The following is an 18,220-nucleotide window of genomic DNA, read 5'->3' as shown; positions in this document are numbered from 1 at the left end:
AGGTGACTACGGATTTTCGTCGACAGATTACACATGTTCAATCTGTCGTCAGACTGCTAACAGATTGCTCACTGGCTTCATTTATCTTCTGTTAAATGCACACAATTATTTTCTTTACAGAAAGAAGCAAATGTAGTATGTTCTAATCAAACACACACGAATTTTTCAAACGAATTTTTCTACCATTGGGAAAGAAGCCAAAAAAATTCACGGAAAAATTGGAAAAAAAACTATTTTTTCCGAACTTTTAAAACAATAATACAAATCTTATGTATAATAACATCTATAAAGAGAGAAAGGGAGAGTTTAAATTTTCCCATAACAAACAAATCCTATAAACATATTTTTAATTGTTAATTAACTCTCTAATGGGCGCGTGGGGTGTTTTTATACCCCAGACTTCTTTTTTTTTAGATTTCACATAAAAATAAATTTTTTTCAGTGCCACACTCCTCGGTACCTTTCTTTAATACTTTGTCTAACCTTTCAAATTTGGTAGTGTTCATGAATTTTAATTAGTATCGTCTATCGACGCTGTTAAAATCGGCTGGGGTTTAATTTACATCCCACGCGCTCACTCACGTTACACTTTGGGTCTGTTCGTATTTCTTACACTTTCCGCACTTGTACTTTTTCGCACTCGTATTTTTTCTTTTTCAATTTACATTTGTTTAAACAAATGATGGTAATCGATTCTACTAAAAAAAAGAATAAACTTTTGTTCTTGAACATTTTTTTATCCGAGTCTTATTTTTATTGCAAAATGGTTATAAATCTTTGATTATATAAGTATGGACTGCCAGTTGGCATTCTTACACTGTAATCAACATGAAGAACAAGGGCCTTGACCTCCAAGGACTAAGTGGCGAATCCCAGTATTTCGATGATATATTGTGAACTCACGTATAGTAGCAAACCAATACCTTTACCAGTTCAATGCTTGATATTCATTAATTTTTACATGTCAAAAAACTGAACATATTAGAGAACCACAAATATATATTAATTAAATTAATAATAACATTTTATTTTCAAGTAAAATTATTTTAAAAGTAAATATATTACAATGTCTAAACAAACAGATTTTTTTAGACACAAAACGAAAGTCGTAATTTTTAGCGGGTAATAATATTATATAATTATAATTACACAAATATTGCATAATTAAATTCAATAATACATATATATGTATTATTGAATCTATTAATTATACAATATTTATATATATTTAATAATACATTTTATATGCTATGTATACGCAATATATATATACATTTATTATTGTCTTTATTTCACTATGTGTGTTAAGTTTATACATACATATATTTTATTTATACTGCAAGTGGTTCTGCACTTTATCAAACGTGATAAAACAGCGCGGCGTATGTCATATTCCATCTCTCTCTTCCTTCCTGTTTTATTATCGAAATCTAACTTCATGTTTCGATTTTTTGATGTTTCATTTATCCCTCGGGGCCACGCATGATGTTGATTACATAGCGAAGCATTGTGAGAATAGGAAAAGTGGGGATAAGCAGTCTATACTTATATAGTCAAAGTTATAAACGAATTAGAGTTGCTAAGGCGGCTTCAGACCATGCCTCCGTGAATAACGATAATTTGATATCAGAAAAGTGCCGCAATCAAAAACAAAAATACAAGAATAAAAGTATTTATTCTTTTTTAATTTACAATAATGGAAACAATGTTTTATAAACAAATTGTATAAAACATCGAGATTTTGCAAAACAAATGACGGCAGTTGATTCTACTAAAAAAAATAACAAACTTTTATTCTTGTACATTTTTTTTATCCGAGCTTTATTTTCATTACAAAATGGCTTCCGGTCTGGAACCTCTTTTGTAACTCTGGTTTGTAGCCATTTTGTAGTGAAAATAAGGTTTAGATAAAAAAATGTACAAGAACAAAAGTTTATTATTTTTTTTAGTAGAATCGATTGCCATCATTTGTTTTGCAAAATCTCGATGTTTTATACAATTTCTCTTACAAACTACACTATGCATCGTTAAATTTTTTATAATAAACTATAAGATATTTCAAGTTATTGAACAGTTTGTAAAAATTGAGTGTTCTGGACTCATTTCAATATAAAACTAGTTATTATTAAAAAAACATTAAAATTAAAGTTTCAACCTATTAATATAGCTTAAGAAACGTACAACGATGGATATAGGAAATTTATATAGAAAATTAAATATATTTATTGGTTTAATATTTATAAATAATGTGGGGTGTAATTTACATTCCGCGCGCCTATTGGAATTTCAAATTTTGACGCGCCTATTGGAGGGTTAAATTCACCTGTAAAGTAGCAATATCGTGTAACTATTTGTCAACTGTCAATGCAAATCTTATAGTATCTCATAATTTTGTATCTCATAATTATAATTTCTCTCTCTTTCTCACACATACAAAAAATTTTTTTTCTACAAAGTAGACTGATCCTTGACATCGCAATGATAATCGTTTAATTTTTCCCTAATATTAAATTGCAAAGAACTCAATGCAACGTTGTATGCACACGTGTTTTTGGACAATTCCAAGACGATACCCTTGATCCTGACAAAGTTATGAGGTCAAACGGTCACGCGGTCTCACCCTCACCGGTGCGGCATGGTGTAGGGTGGTTTGCGATAGATGCAGGCGCGGCGTCGCGACGCCAAAGCGGCGAGCGAGCTTTCGGTTGCGCGCGGCTTCCCGCTCGATACCCGCTGCGGCAAAAGCCGGTTATCCGGTTCCGCCGTCGTCTGGTAGCGGGCAAATGTCGCCGGCATCGGAGGTGACGACGGCGGCAGCGGTGGCGGTGGCGGCGTCGACAAGGTAGTGGGAGCAGCCTCCGTTTTATTTCTGTCCCGGCCTCGTCGGGACCGGCCTCGCGAGTGCGGCGTGAGTATACCTCTCGCGCGTACGCGAGGAACGGACTCGCCGAACACGAGAACGAGAAGTGTCCGGGGGGCCATAGTCGCGACATGGAGGAGAGCTACACGGTGCACAGGCGTCGCAAGGCGGCCGCCAGGAAGCGCGAGAAGACACCCGACCCGTCGTCGAGGGGCGCGTCGCGCATAGACACCACGGACGACGAGGACGAAGAGAGGCGCGCCCGGATGGAGAGGATGGCTGAGGAAGCGGAAAAAATGGAGCGGCAGCAGGACACGCCGAAGGAACCGGAAGATAAAAAGGATAAGAAGAAAAACCAGCAGGAGCAACAGCCTGCCGTGAGAAGGAAAGAGAAGCAAGATGCGAGGAATTTCGCGAATGTAGATGACATGGTCGCTATACGCGCCGAAGTGGCCGCCAAGTCAGCTGGGAATAGTCCGAAGACACGTGAGACTGACGCTGCCACCGCCGCCGCAACGGCGACTAGCGATGACACGCGGCCGGTAAAGCAGACGGTGGAAGCGGCGAACAAGTCTGAAGACGGTACCACGAAGAAAGAAACGCTCAAGCCTGAAGCAATCAAGGTCGTTCAGGAAAAGGTCGTCCAGGACACGCCAGAGACGCCGAAGGAGACAGTCAGCGTCGGCGAGACCGCGAAATCTGGCGAAGTCCGCAAAGTGGAGAGACGCTTGAAGAGAAGGTCGAAAGAGCGCGTAGAGAGATACAGTCGATCAACGGACTCCAGCGATGTGGATGAGAAGAACGAACCCAGTCGAAGAAGAACGAAGTCGCCCGAGGTAGCGAGAGCCCGGCTGAAGAAGACGAGTGGCAAGAGTCGAGGTGGTAGCGAGTCAGAAGCACAGAAGAGGGATGCCGAGAGACTGAATCGCGAGAAGAGGTCATCCAGCAGGCCGGAGAAGCTGGAGGACGCCGAACCTCGAGTGAAAGAGAACTCCGAGAAGTCGCATTCGAGACCCTACAGCCAGACTGAGGACACGGAACCTGAGGAATCGAGAAGCATGAAGAAGAGCGAGAGCTTTCCGCAGAAGACCGTTGAAGAGCGCGTCGTCAAGAGGTCCTCGAGCGATTTGAAGAAACAGATCATCCCGTTGAGCAATGATAGTCTGATCGAGGACTTCGCGAGGGCGCAGAGGGAGTACCTGTTAAGGGAGCGCAGCATTTTGGATCCGGAACCCGCGGACGAGTTCCAAGACGCAGCCGAAGTGAGCCTTCTGAGGAAGCGGAAGTTCAGTTCGACGCCCACGGAGAGCGAACAAGAGAAGATCGTCGAAGAGGTAGCGCAGTCCACCAAAAAGCAGAAGAGTTCGTGGTTTTCTTGGCTGACCTTTTGGCGCAGGAAGAAAGAGGATAAAGAGGACAGGCAGGATAAGGATGTTGCAATAGAGGATGAGGTAGAGGATGAGGTAGAGGATGAACTGAAGCCAGCCGTGAAGCCGGTTGAAGAGGTGAAAAAAGTGACGAAGCAAGAAGTCCCGGAGAAGATCACGTTGCTGGACTTCCTCAGGGCTCTGAAAGACGTCGTCAGCGAGTTCCAGGCCTTCGTGGCGCAAAACTCACGGGAGACGATGATCATCAGAAGGATGCGCAATCGCTGCATCGCCGGGTTGATTCTCGTGATCATTTACTGCGGCCTCGGTGCTTTCGTCTTCCGGTTCGTCGAAGGCGCCTTCGAGACCTTCTACAAGTGCGGCGTGAAACGTGTGAAGAGGGATTTCTTGGACAGCCTGTGGAACTATAGTCATAATTTGCGGGAGGACGACTGGAAGAGTATGGCGCGCAAGAAGCTGATGGAGTTCGAGGAGCAGCTGCACACCGCGCACGAAGCCGGCGTGCACAGCTACAGCGGTCAGAAGAACTGGAGCTTCTTGAACGCGGTCGGGTATTGTCTTTCTGTCATCACCACCATCGGTGAGGATACGTCCCGAGGCGCGTTAGACCAGGACTAATTTTTCCCTCTCTGATTCTCTCTAAGCCGATTGACTGCAAGAATTGTCTTCACTCTTCGGACGGTATTCATATGCTCAAAGAAAAAGACATGGTGATGGCAACTATATAGGTGACAACTATACGAGTTTTATACGTAGAATTAATGTATATAGTTTAATAAACTATTTTATAGTGTTATTACAATTAAAGATTTATAGTTGCAATAATATAAAACTATAAAATAATTTCTTAAAATATGTATCATAATTCTACACGTTAAACTCGCATAGTTGTCATGCTTTTCTCTGCATGTGCTTAAATCTTATATTCAAGATAGTTTCATGCTTAAGTTTGTTTTAAGATATTGTATTCAATTAAAAAGCATCTTAAAATGAACTCTTCTTAATGAATAAGGCTATCTTGAATATAACCTAGTAAATACCAACTGACACATAGAGAGAATTTTAATAAATATTTTAGTAAGAATTTCTACAGAATTTGGTAACTGATGAATAGATCAACATTATACAGCAATTAACTATCCTTGCATTTCGTATACAATCAGAGAAAATGATGGTAGTGTCAGTTGTATAGGCGACAATTGCACGAGTTCCGTATATAGAATTAACTTGTATAGTTTAACAAACTATAGTTAAACAAAAGTTTTAGTTGCAACAACTATAAAATAATTTATTTAACTATATATATATTAGAACTCTACATACAAAACTCGTTCTCATTGATACAGTTGTCATTACCATGTTTTTTCTGAGTGTGTGCTACTTATATTTTAAGAGAACTGAAATGCGTTATTAACAAAAGTGCTGCTTCTAGCAAAATTTGCTGCATTCCTTAACAAGATAGACTTCACTGACAGTCTATTCCTGCGCTACTGAAACAAAGTAAAATCAAAAAGAATTTATATGAAAAGAATATTATAATATTCTAAAGTAACATTACATTAATGTTATAATAAATTATAATATTGATGCAATGTTACTCCTAGTTGATATTTATTAGTCGAAATTGGACTATGAATACTATCTTGCGTCCTTTCTTGACATTTAGTCAGTAGAAACTGGAGATATCGAACAAAATAGCGCAAAATGCAGAGGAATATATATTTTCGTGGGTTTTCTCGAAATCGTAACTCCTTTCAAGCTGAAAGAATTTTTATTGAGTTGTACTTTATCTCTGTCTATATCTTCTATTCGCGATATCAATCATATTGAAAGTATCGACAGTTTAATAGCGCAGTATACAGATCAGCTTGAAAGGGTGAATTGGCGTTATATCAACACTGCACTTTATCCATTGCGACATGAGCGCACGCGAAATATAGATACATATATTCAGAACTGAAAGCGCGAACAAATTCCGTGGTCCGCTTGACGTATAAGGTTTTATGGGTTCCGTATTGATTTTCTCACACGCGAATGCAGCGGAATTCTGATGTGTCGCGTTCACAGTGTGTCAAAAGAAATGCGCAGTTGTTATGGACGAAAGTTGATCCAAAACAGCGAAAGCGTTTCCCCAGTAGAAATCTATGCAGTTTTACTAGACACCTAATCAGTTACTGTCTAGTATTACTGTATTTCATAGTTGTATCGAAACTGCGCAAAAACTGGAAAGGAACTGAACATAGTTTTATTAAGTTTTATATCGCATACACATGTGCATGATAAAAATTATATTGTATAGAGACAATCTTAAAACTATGTAAAGAATAAGTGAACGCGTAGCAAAATATAAAGCAAGGAAGAAGTTGGAGGAAATCTGGAATTTAACAAAACAACACGTTATGGCAAAAGTGACAAGTAAAGTTAGAGTTGAATGTCAAATGACAAATGGCAAATGACAAATGGGCTGTATATTAATGATATAGAATTGTATTGCGACAAAAACACATTAGACTATCTTAGAAACGCACCTTAGATTTCCTGTACTATTGTGGATAAAGGTTGTCCGACTTTTTATTGGCAACGTAACCTAAAAATTATCCAATGAGAGAATAGTATCTAAGAAATATGTTTCTTATATTGGACTATTCGGTTATATTCTGAAACTATTACAAAAAATCAGACATTCTTTATGTCTACGACTGTACTGACTTTTATTAAAAATTAAAATTACAATAAGCAAGCATGCACACAATATCCATTATTACTAGCACAAAACTCCATTTTATGAGCAATAAACTTGCTTATTAATCGACTGAATAGTTTCTTTATCCAATTATTGCTCAGTTCTCGGTCAATAAATGAGTTCAGATATTGCACATTTTTTGTGCACAGTAACTGCAGACAAAGCGTTGATTGGGATCCTAACAGTTTTATTTGTCAGTTACTGGGCAAATGTTAATATAACTGTTCAGTAACTGCTTACAAACTGCGTGAAATTTCTACCAGGGTTTATTAAGCATTAAAGCAAAATGGCCTGAATCGGGAGCACATCTATTTCGAACTTTTTCGAAAGTTTGTAAAGAGTAAAAATAAAAATTGGAGAATAAAAATTTATTATTTTATATATCATTAAATTAAGTTAAATTAAATAAATAAATAAATAAATAAATAAATAAATATATATATATATATATATATATATATATATAGGGTGTCCCGCGTAAGACGGACCAAAAGGAAAATATAAGTAGAACATATTAAAGTGAACAAATATTATATAGGCCATTTTTTAAACAACCACGTAAAATTTCGAGATATTAATTAAAATAGTTAAACATATCAAAGCGCGGCGACACGGCAGGCAGGACATACGGCTCACCGCGGCCGGCGAAGAAAATGGATGATCTATCTTATAGGCCAGAGAGGTGGGCCGTTTGGCATACTGAAATGAGTAGCTCCGTGTGTGTGTCCGTGTACGTGTGCGCTCTTATAATTTTTGTTCACTTTAATGTGTTCTACTTATATTTTTCTTTTGATCCGTCTTACGCGGGACACCCTGTATAATGGAATTTTATGCCTCACGTAACACTCATGTCTATATAGAGAGAACGATTTGTCGAATCAAATAAACCTTTCTTTGGAATATAGTCCAAACGAATTTTTTGGTTGACACAACAAAAATATTTCTTTGGAACTAAGCCGCAAATAAATAGTTTTGTTGCTCAAACAAAATTTGATCAAACAAAATTTTGTTTGATCAATCAAATAATTTGTTTGAACCATTCCAAAAAAGTGTTTATTTGATTCAACCAAATCATTTTTTCTGTATAAAAGACGTTTTAGAAACGTGTTTTACTGCCTCAAATATATCTCTTATACATATGCATATTTTGTGTATGAGATATAATTAAATAATATAATTATATTATTAAATAATTTAATATAATTAAATATATATATATAATAAAAAAAAAATATATATATATATAAAGATTAATAAAAAATAAAATAAAAAATATTAATTTCAATTCTTATTTTATGCTTTTTATGAGTTTAGTTCGCTCAATATTACACTTTTTATTATATTTATTATATATCATTAAATATTTATTTCTATTAAATTATTTATTATATTATATGTATTACTAACAAATCAATACTTTTACTACTGATTAATAAATTATTAAATTAAATAAACTATTATTAAATTAATAAAAATTATCATATCACACATGTTAGATAATATATAGAAGAAAATAATAAATATTAATTCCTGCTTTTAATGTATGCTTTTTACGGGTTTTAGTTTATTCTTATTGTTCTCTACTATATTTATTATTATAAAATATTTATTTTTACTTATTTATTATATTTATTATTACATATAAAATTAATTTTGTTTATGCTAATTAATAAATTATTAAATTAAATAAGTTATCATTATTAAATTAAAATAAAAATAAAATTATAATTATAATATTATAACGATAAAATAAAAACTTTACCGCAATTAATTACAATTAATCACAGCCATTTTTTTTATTAATTTGAAAAATTTATATGTTGAATTGATAAGCGGATACTGATGTGGTTGAAATCGCGAGGCGATAAATTTGGATCGTAAACGGAAAGACTCATAAAGCTCGGCGATATCGTTGACTCGTGTTACGCAACGATATTATTCGCGGTTCCTAAGGTTAGTGTAATAAACCTGCAAGGGGAAGCGTATACATCGACTGTACGCGATTATGTACAGGTGGGATCGTTCATATTATTCGCTGAGTCAGTCGCGCTGATTGTTTCTTTGATCATGCGATCCAAGGTACATACGATTTATGAGAAAACAACAACCATCGCGAGCACAGTCGTTAGCTAATCTAAATTTAGATTTACTCGCGACATAAACGCGCCGCACTCGCAACGTTAATTTAGGTCGACGTAAACAAAATATGACACGATCATTAGGAGTTCATTCCGAATACGCGCCCTCCAATTCAATTGGACGATGTGACTATAGAATTTTACGATGTTAAGTAAATACGATATATTATCAATATATATGGTGTGTAAATCAATACGATATAAATATTATACACAGTCGTCGCTTTCGTAATGGTGATAGAACTGTAAAATGTATGATTCCTCGTGCAAAAATAGATAAGAAATATAATGAACATTGTTTTACGAAACTCAAACATTTTTGCAACTTTTTTAAAAGATTAAAAATTTTGTTGCATGTTTTGATAACATTTTTCGCTCAACATTTATGTATTATTTGAATGAATCAAAAGGCATGGTAATAACGTCTATATAGGTGACAACTATACTAAGAGAACTACACTGAGAGAGAAATGTCTAACAAAGAGACATCGAAACGTAATAATAATTGATTCGAATGAAACTTGTTATCACGATGGGTGTTCATGTAGAGTATTATTGAATAAAAGGATAAGATACTCACTAATCAAACGTTCGCGAGAAAATTGATGGTAAACATTTCGAGTAGTTTGAATATAACATTATTCCAAAGATCGCAGCAGACTTGGTAACATTGACGTTGCTGGTTCGAGTCTCGATGAGCACTTTTCTCTTTATTCCACAATTGTTTTTTCATCACAATGCAAATATAACAATAAATAAATAAAATTTATATAGATTAATATATTTATATAGATTTATATATATTTATATAGATTAATGTTTTATCTATATATTTTTAAAAAAGAGGTTTTTTTCTTTTAATTCTTTACCTGGAAATTATTTTGAAATAGCTGTGTATTATTATAAATAAATGTAATTACGTATTGTGTTACTAAACAATAAATGCGGATAGCAGATTGAGATAAGTAATGAAACTACAAGAAAAAAATATAGTTCATTAATACATAAAAAAAACATTATTTTCTAATTGCTGGAAACATGGTACAGTACAAATTGCAGAATATTTATCATAAAAGCATATGAAGTGATAATTCGAACAATACTGTGCGTATATATGAAAGCTGTGGTCAATTGCATAGGTTTTTTTTAAACGTCAAGCGTAAAACATACTTTATTCACGTTCATCAATACTTCTCTTTTGTTTGCGAGTTTCGAGGCGAACTACACATAACGTAACATATTTTCGAGAATTAGGGTGTGCAATTGATAATGAACAATGGAATAAAAAATGAAGGTTTAAAAAAATGTATATTTTCTTATTTAAAAAATATTTTATATATTAATATAAGTAAATATGTTATTAGGTGTACAACTTTGCTTCCGCCGTTTTTTTTCCGAAATTCGAGGCTTTATTGTAAAAAACTGGTTATACATTTATGATTCAAAGTATTGTCCATCGCTGGCCACTACTTTCTCCCATCTTTCGGGCAGCGTACGAATCCCGCGTCGAAAAAACTGGTCATCTTTTGAGGCGATTCATGAATCGATCCAATTTTTTACTTCTTCATAAGACCGGAAGTGCTGACCAGCCAGGCCGTGTGCCATTAATCAAAACAAGTGATAGTCAGAGGGAGCAACGTTTGGAGAATACGGCGGGTGGGGTAGGACTTCCCATTTCAACGTTTCCAAGTATGTCTTGACCACTTTCGCAACATGGGGTCGAGCATTGTCATGCTGCAAAATCACTTTATCGTGTCTCTCGTTGTATTGCGGCCGTTTGTCTTTCAATGCTCGGCTCAAACGCATCAATTGCGTTCGATACCGATCGCCTGTGATTGTTTCAGTCGGTTTTAACAGCTCATAATACACTCCGCCGAGCTGGTTCCACCAAATACAGAGCATGACCTTGGAGCCGTGAATATTCGGTTTGGCCGTCGACGTGGAAGCATGGCCGGGAACTCCCCATGATTTTCTGCGCTTGGGGTTATCGTAATGAACCCATTTTTCGTCCCCAGTCACAATGCGATGCAGAAATCCCTTCTGTCTTTGCCTTTCAAGCAACTGTTTACAAGCAAACAAACGCCGTTCAACATCTCTCGGCTTCAATTCGTACGGCACCCAATTTCCTTGCTTCTGAATCATTCCCATGGCTTTGAGGCGTTTTGAAATGGCTTGTTGAGTCACTCCCAATGATCGTGCCAATTCTTCTTGATTTTGACACGAGTCTTGATCAAGTAATGCCTCCAATTCTGCATCTTCGAAAACCTTCTCTCTTCCACCGCTATGCCGGTCTTTGACGTCAAAATCACCGTTCTTGAAGCGTTGAAACCACTCACGACACGTTCTTTCACTAATAGCGGCCTCACCATAAGTATTTGAGAGCATTCGATGAGTCTCAGCCGCAGATTTCTTCATATTGAAGCAGAAAATTAAAACCTCCCGCAAATGACGAGAATTTGACCCGTAAACTGACATTTTCAATCGAGAATAACTTTAAGATGCAGACACAAATCGACTAATGTTTCTATGGGGTTATGTTGACAGATGCCCAAGTTTATTGTATGACGTCTATGATCTATTTATTTCGACCATCACTTACTGCTAAAGCCATCTATAAGAAAACGGCGGAAGCAAAGTTGTACACCTAATATTAGTATCTCTACTGCGAGTAAATATTTATTTTTTAGATATTTTTTCTCTCAATGTATAATACGCGAGTTTTATATGTAGACTTGCAATATATATAGCAATATATATGTATATAGTTTAGTAAACTATATACATTAATCTACATACAAAACTCGCATATTTGTCATCTATATAGCTGTTATCACCGTGTTTTCTTCTCTGAGCGTACATTAATGGTTCTATCGATTTTCTCAAAAACAGAGCTCCATAAGAAACCAAATTTACTCTATATTTTCGTTTTATTTTTGCGTGAAAAGAATGCTTTCTTTTACTATTCTGTGTTACGATTATATAAAAAGACAATCTTATTCTTAGTGGATATTTTCTTTTATATATATGGCTTCAACAGGATTCTTTTCATTCAATCCTTTCATTCAAAAAGAAAACATTCTAACACGAAAAAAGAATTTTACATGAAAGATGCTATTTCCTGTAATCTCATTTTCTAAGTAAAATTCTTACCGGCGAGAGAAGAATATTATTTTTCTATTGAAGTAAACTCTGTTAATCGAAAATCTACTAGATATTATTCGAGTTTTTTTTCTTGAATCAAACAAATATTTTTATTTGAAATAGAATACTCTGTTATTAGAAGTAATTTTTATTAAGAACTTGTACTGTAGATAAAATACGAAATTCCTCTAACTTTAAGAACATCGTACTTGGAATATCTTCCTTTCGCTTTTAGAGGAACCTTTTGAAGATTATTTAAGTAAAATGACTTCGACAATATATGTTAAAGTCAAGCTGATTGGAGCTTTGATTCCTCTAAACTAAATCCTCTTGAGACCATGTATAAAATAATGTCTTGTAAGAATAAGATTATATATTTTTTGGGTAAGTCAAACCCTGCATAACGTCACCGTGCTGTTATTGCGGTATCACACTGCAGCTACTGAATTGGAAGACTCCCGATTTCAGGATACGGACATATCTCACCGAGCACGAACACGGGTAGAGCCATCACGATCGTTTATGCGATTTTCGGTATCCCGATGTTCCTCATCATCTTGGCCGACTTTGGTAAATTATTCACGCGCGGTATAAAGTTCCTGTGGGCGTTCGTGAGGAGGCTGTACTACACCGGCAGCTGCCGTAAAGTTCGTGGCACTGTGCCCGTTCAGGTGAGACTTGTTCACATTTTCACCTCCGCATTTTCTCGATTCTCTACTTTTACTTTATTGTCGCCTTTACCCTCTCTTCTCTTTCTTTCTTGGATCTTTTGCTCGATTCATTCATTCAAATCGTTCCGAATGGAAATTGCAGGAAGTCATGAAAGGCGTGCAGCTCGTGTACGATCTCGCGAAGTTCCGGAGGCCCTCGCAGATGAATCCGGAGGAGATCGAGGAGATGCAGAAGCAACAGGCACAGCAGCAGCCGCAGACAGTTCTGAATCTGGACGCGAACGCGCCGGACTCGCCGGGAACACCCGCGTTGTCGGCGTTCGCCGTCGACGACGAGTTTAACTTGCCGATATCAGTGGCGATATTCATCCTGCTGGGCTACATATTCGTAGGCGCGACCTTATACTACATGTGGGAGGACTGGGGCTTCTTCGAGAGCTTCTACTTCGTCTTCATCTCCATGAGCACCATCGGCTTCGGCGATTACGTGCCAAAGGTGATTATCTCGTGGTGGAGTTTTCGTTAGTTCCCGTAATAGTCTTGCACAGATACAACTTCGTGAACTTGTAGACGATACTTTGTATCTAGATTCATTCACCCAACAAATATAATCTTATTCTTAGAGGGAATATTTTTATATATATAGTTTCAAATGAATTTCTCTAAAACCACAAACGGGAAAATATTTTAAATAAAATATTCTTGAAATTAGAGGGATTTCGTCTCTCTCGTATCTACAGTACAATTTTTAATAGAAATCTTTTCTAATAAAAGGGCATCCTTGAAATGAACATATTTCTCTACAGAGTTCAAAAGAAAGAAAAGTCAGAATAATATATAGTATTTCATTTCAATAGAAGAGAAGTACTCTTTTAGTAAGAATTTTCGCTTATAATGTACAGGAAATAACGCCTTGCAATTAAAGATCTCTTTTTAAATCTTAGAATATTTTCCTCTCGGTTTTAGAGGAATCCTCTTGAGACCATATATAAGAGGAAATATCCATTAAGAATAAAATTATATTTTTTTGAGTGCCCATCGAATTATAGACACCGATTTGTGGCGATTGATCGTGTAGTCGAGAGGTAAATCGCACAAAGTCGAGATAGAATCGGTAGAAATTAGCGAGAACTGGTCTCACGTTGTAATTTACCCTCATTTGCTTCGTATAGGGACAATAAGTTCGCGAATTAGGTTTGATTTGCCCTTAGCGCTCTTTTCAATTAGCCTCTGATCGAATCTCGCTTGTGTCCTGTACAGCGAACAATTAACTCATTCTCGTGTTTCTCTCTTTCACGGTGGCGTTCAGATGGTAAGCTTCTTCACGCGACACACATACACTTATACACACATACACATACACGCACATGCACGCACACACATGTGCATATATTACATTTCCTAAACGAAACCGTATACAACTGTGATGTATTCGTTGTTTCTTTTCCTCTCGCACGTTGTTTATTTTCTTTCGCGCGAATCGCCTCGCTATGTTAGTGTACATATCCTAACGCACACGTGCCGCGTAGAACAGAATTTAACGGATTCATTGATTGATTGATCTAGCACCCCATATACATGATGTGTTCGATAGTATACCTGGTGTTCGGCTTGGCGCTCACGTCTATGTGCATCAACGTCGTACAGGTGAGTGGAAGAATTCATATTGGTAAAAGTACTAATGCATGGACATGTCTTTGATCCTAGCAAAAAAAATTTCAATTGGTGCAACCAAATAGGAACCAACTGAAAATTAGGTAATCAGAAGCGATATCTCTGTTATGAAAACTAATATTTCTGTTGTCGGAACCGAAAATATTCGTCTGAACATTCAATGATATTAGAACTCGGTTGAGGCAACTAAGAACAATTGACTATACAGAAACCTCATAATAGAATTTTTCTGTTCCTACAGCCGTTTTCGTCTGATCCCTGAGCAATCGAAAATTCGGTTGCACCAATAGAATTGTTTTTTCCGTGTAGATGCTAGTGTGTCAGTTTTTAAATAAGAATAATCAAACTTATTCTACGTTTTATTACAGAAAAAAATTCTTGTTTCTTAAAGTTTTACTTACTATATCAAAACACTTGTTTTCAAATTTACTGATTTTGTTGATGGCAATAAGAAATAATTATTTCATCATAAAAGATAATTATTTGTAAGATTAATTAAAGCGTTTTAAATTATAAAAATAAGTGAGGCCATTTTTTTAAATTTTGAAATAAAGTATAAGCTTAATTTATAAACTCTAAATAGCTCTAAATAGAGCATAATAGACTCTTAAAATTTTATTATATAAAATATAATAAAATGCCCAAGCATCAGTATGTGCATTTGTTTTATAAAATATGTCGCTTATTAAATATTTATATCGCGGAGACTGATATTAAATTAATGTTTTATCTTAAAAGATAGTCTGATCTGTAATTTACACGTTAATTGTGTGACAAAATTATCTTTATAACTAAATTTTATATAGCACTCTCTCATAATTTTATATATTTCTCTCTAATAGTTGTCATCTGAAACAATCTCATGTGAGATACTCAGATTTTTATATAGAGTTAGATCCAAGTTTTTTAGTTGAATATACAACATTATGATATATACAACATTTATATCTGCAATCATGATTTGACTCTAAATTCTTATCTAACTCTGAATTCAGAACTGAGTATCTCACTTGAGGTAAGTTTCAAATCACGACTATTAATACGGCCCATACCGTTCTTAATCGTTCAGAAACTGCTATATTTACTTCACGTCTGCTATATCAGTTTCACGACACGAGGATGGCGTGGAGGCCCGGTACTGCGCACTAGAAAGAAATACTGTTTATTAATCCGATCAAATTAACCCTAATCACGTCGTCAGGTGATGCTGTCGGACTCGTTCAAGCAAGCGAGCCAGAAGATCGGAGCCACGATCGGCTTCGAGGTTGCTGAGGACGACAACTCGGTGAAACCCGCGGCGCCGCCGCCTATCGAGGTCGCAGACGTTCATGTGAGCATGAAGGAGTCCGAAAGCGGCGAGAAGATCGCGCCCAAAGCCAAGCAAGAGGACGTCGATTTGTAGATGCATTTCTTCCAGAAAATTTCGATTCGATTGAGCGACCGACAATACACTCGCTCGTTCGTTCGCTCTCCCATTCTCTCGCTAAGTTCGTTTCGCGAAACGCGTGCGAACTATTCGGCATTAAGAGTAATCGTCCGCTGGCTTACGCAACACGGAGACGCACTAATTGCCGCAGCACACACGCAATCTAAGCTTCAAGGTACAAATACGCCGTCGAGTCGTCTTTACGTGACAAGAGTCCCACGATTCGTACGCGGCCCATGCCGAAGACAGCGGATTTGTTGGACTGTTCGTTTGTGGAGTTGTGTTTGTGAATGGGTTTTGATCGAACCGGATAATTAGTTCCGATTAACATAGAGTAAGCGAACCTATTTCGGAACAGCACCTGTTTCGAAACACTTTAATTTTTTTCCTGTATTAGCCGTCAAATAATATCAAAGTTTCATGTTAGTACATGTTCTTTGTTACTAACATGAAAATTTGACGGCTAATATAGGAAAAAAATTAAAGTGTTTCGAAATAGGTGCTGTTCCGAAATAGGTTCGCTTACTCTACTTTCGATGGTGTCACCTCAACGGAAGAGGCTAATAATAACCATCGCAAGATGTTAGGCACGATAAAACATACGGAATAATATCCAAACATATGTCTAAAAATAAAACCTAATTGAAAGAGATAAGGCCAATAACATACAAAATATGAAATAATGCATTTGTTTTGTCTTTCACGATACTGAATTTTGCTAATAAGTAATAACAAGTGAAGGGAGAGATTAATATATCAGAAGAGACAAATTTTAATATTTGACACTAATTAATATTAAAGGGGAGAAGAGAGGAGAATATTAATATTAATTAATTAAATAAATTATTAGTAATTAATAAAAAAAATATCGGTTTCACATGGCGGGTGAAAATGACGTTTTAATAGTCCAGAAGAAAATTTTGACGCCGAACACTTACACATGAAATAATATTATTCTTCTATGTTTTTTATTATTGCGCCTAAAATTCTGCGATGGTTCTTATTAGTCTCTTTTATTAACGTGTGGTTAAATACCAGAAACCCTCATATCTATACTAGCTGTTTCAGCTGGTATCGGGGAAATCGGGGCTAGATGTCCTATATTTTAGAATTTTGAAGTTACAACTTCTCAGGTAACTAATTGTTGTGACTGACTGTATCAACAAGAGGCTTCTTTTATGTATTAAATGTCCACTATAATCCTGTTAATCGTATTGTTTTGTAATAACCAAAATACGAACATGCAGTAACACAACCATCTTGCTCTGGTATCGGGTTTAGATGTTCAATAGCTCAGAGTAAAGAAGGCCATGTATAAAATATGTATTCTGTTCCCGCGAAAGGCCTCTGTAGTCTTCTTGCCAACCTTTGATTATGGGCCAACTTCATCTCGTCCGCCTATATGCTTTATTTCAATCGTTTTACGAATGAAAATTGCATCTATTGCCAGAAATAGTATATCATGCACCAGTGTGGCTACTTAGATAACATGCATGTCTAAAAGATGTCGAAAAAATATAAAAAGACATCTTATGCAACATTTTGTTGCATAAAACATCTTTTAGATATCTTTTCGACATCTTTTAGACATGCATGTTGTCTGGATAGTAACACGTTGCTTAATTTTATTCAGTCACGATGGAGAATATTATAATTTACTTGGCTATTATCAAATAAATTTTTTATATTTTTTAACTGTAATATTATTCTGATTTTAATGAAATTCAGGAGAATGTATTTATGTTCTAAAAGGACCATTTCGCGATTTTGTATTCCATATTCTTCCCAAGATAAATACTAAAAAAGTAGATGAGCAATATATCCCTGGGGTAATATAGCTCCGGTCTCCCCTAATCAGTGCTCGTGTGGATTTTTATTTATTCATTTTTTTTAATCCGCCGTTAATTCAGATACTTCTAAATTCTATGCGGGTTCCGCGGGCGTCTCATTCGAAGTGAAGACAGTCCGGACCGGCGGCGTCAGCGCGATGAAACTTCTAAAGCACAATTATACATCCGTCTATCGTTAAAATCGCGTTAAACGCACGCGGTTCTTTTGAGTAAATGTATATATTTCCGAGGCGCGTGGAAATGACGATGGCGATCTCGCGCGATGCCGGGTATCTAATTGCGTCTGTCACAATTGCGAGCGATGAATATGTATGCGAGACTCTTCGCCC

General features: G+C 36.2%; 1 protein-coding gene across 3 annotated transcripts; it reads left to right on the top strand.

Annotated features, from left to right (window-relative positions):
- Positions 1–2,695: 2,695 nt before the first annotated feature.
- LOC116846039 lies at positions 2,696–17,615 on the top strand. 3 transcript variants are annotated; one of them, XR_004378386.1, is made up of 7 exons: positions 2,696–4,828; positions 12,739–12,941; positions 13,084–13,437; positions 14,251–14,253; positions 14,508–14,588; positions 15,817–16,358; positions 16,558–17,615. XR_004378386.1 is itself a non-coding variant. In XM_032819373.1 (6 exons), exons 1-6 carry the CDS (start codon positions 2,992–2,994, stop codon positions 16,015–16,017), a joined length of 2,679 nt encoding a protein of 892 aa, XP_032675264.1. In that variant the 5' UTR covers positions 2,696–2,991; the 3' UTR covers positions 16,018–17,615. The 3 variants fall into 3 exon arrangements, 2 of the variants coding, with proteins under 2 accessions (XP_032675264.1, XP_032675265.1); XM_032819373.1 differs by having other exon boundaries at positions 15,817–17,615; XM_032819374.1 differs by lacking the exon at positions 14,251–14,253 and having other exon boundaries at positions 2,700–4,828; positions 15,817–17,614.
- Positions 17,616–18,220: the final 605 nt, after the last annotated feature.

This window comes from Odontomachus brunneus, unplaced genomic scaffold (genome assembly GCF_010583005.1).
Source record: "Odontomachus brunneus isolate Ranch 3 - 2012 unplaced genomic scaffold, Obru_v1 Obru_scaffold_060, whole genome shotgun sequence".
Lineage (NCBI taxonomy): Eukaryota > Metazoa > Arthropoda > Insecta > Hymenoptera > Formicidae > Odontomachus > Odontomachus brunneus.
This window is presented reverse-complemented; position numbering and strand designations above follow the sequence as displayed.

Excerpts from the sequence above, each read along its gene's own strand:
- LOC116846039 (XM_032819373.1), top strand. The coding sequence starts at position 2,992 with ATGGAGGAGAGCTACACGGTGCACAGGCGTCGCAAGGCGGCCGCCAGG. Across the intron at positions 4,829-12,738 it reads TTCTGTCATCACCACCATCG|GATACGGACATATCTCACCG; the intron begins GTGAGGATACGT and ends TCCCGATTTCAG. Across the intron at positions 12,942-13,083 it reads GTGGCACTGTGCCCGTTCAG|GAAGTCATGAAAGGCGTGCA; the intron begins GTGAGACTTGTT and ends TGGAAATTGCAG.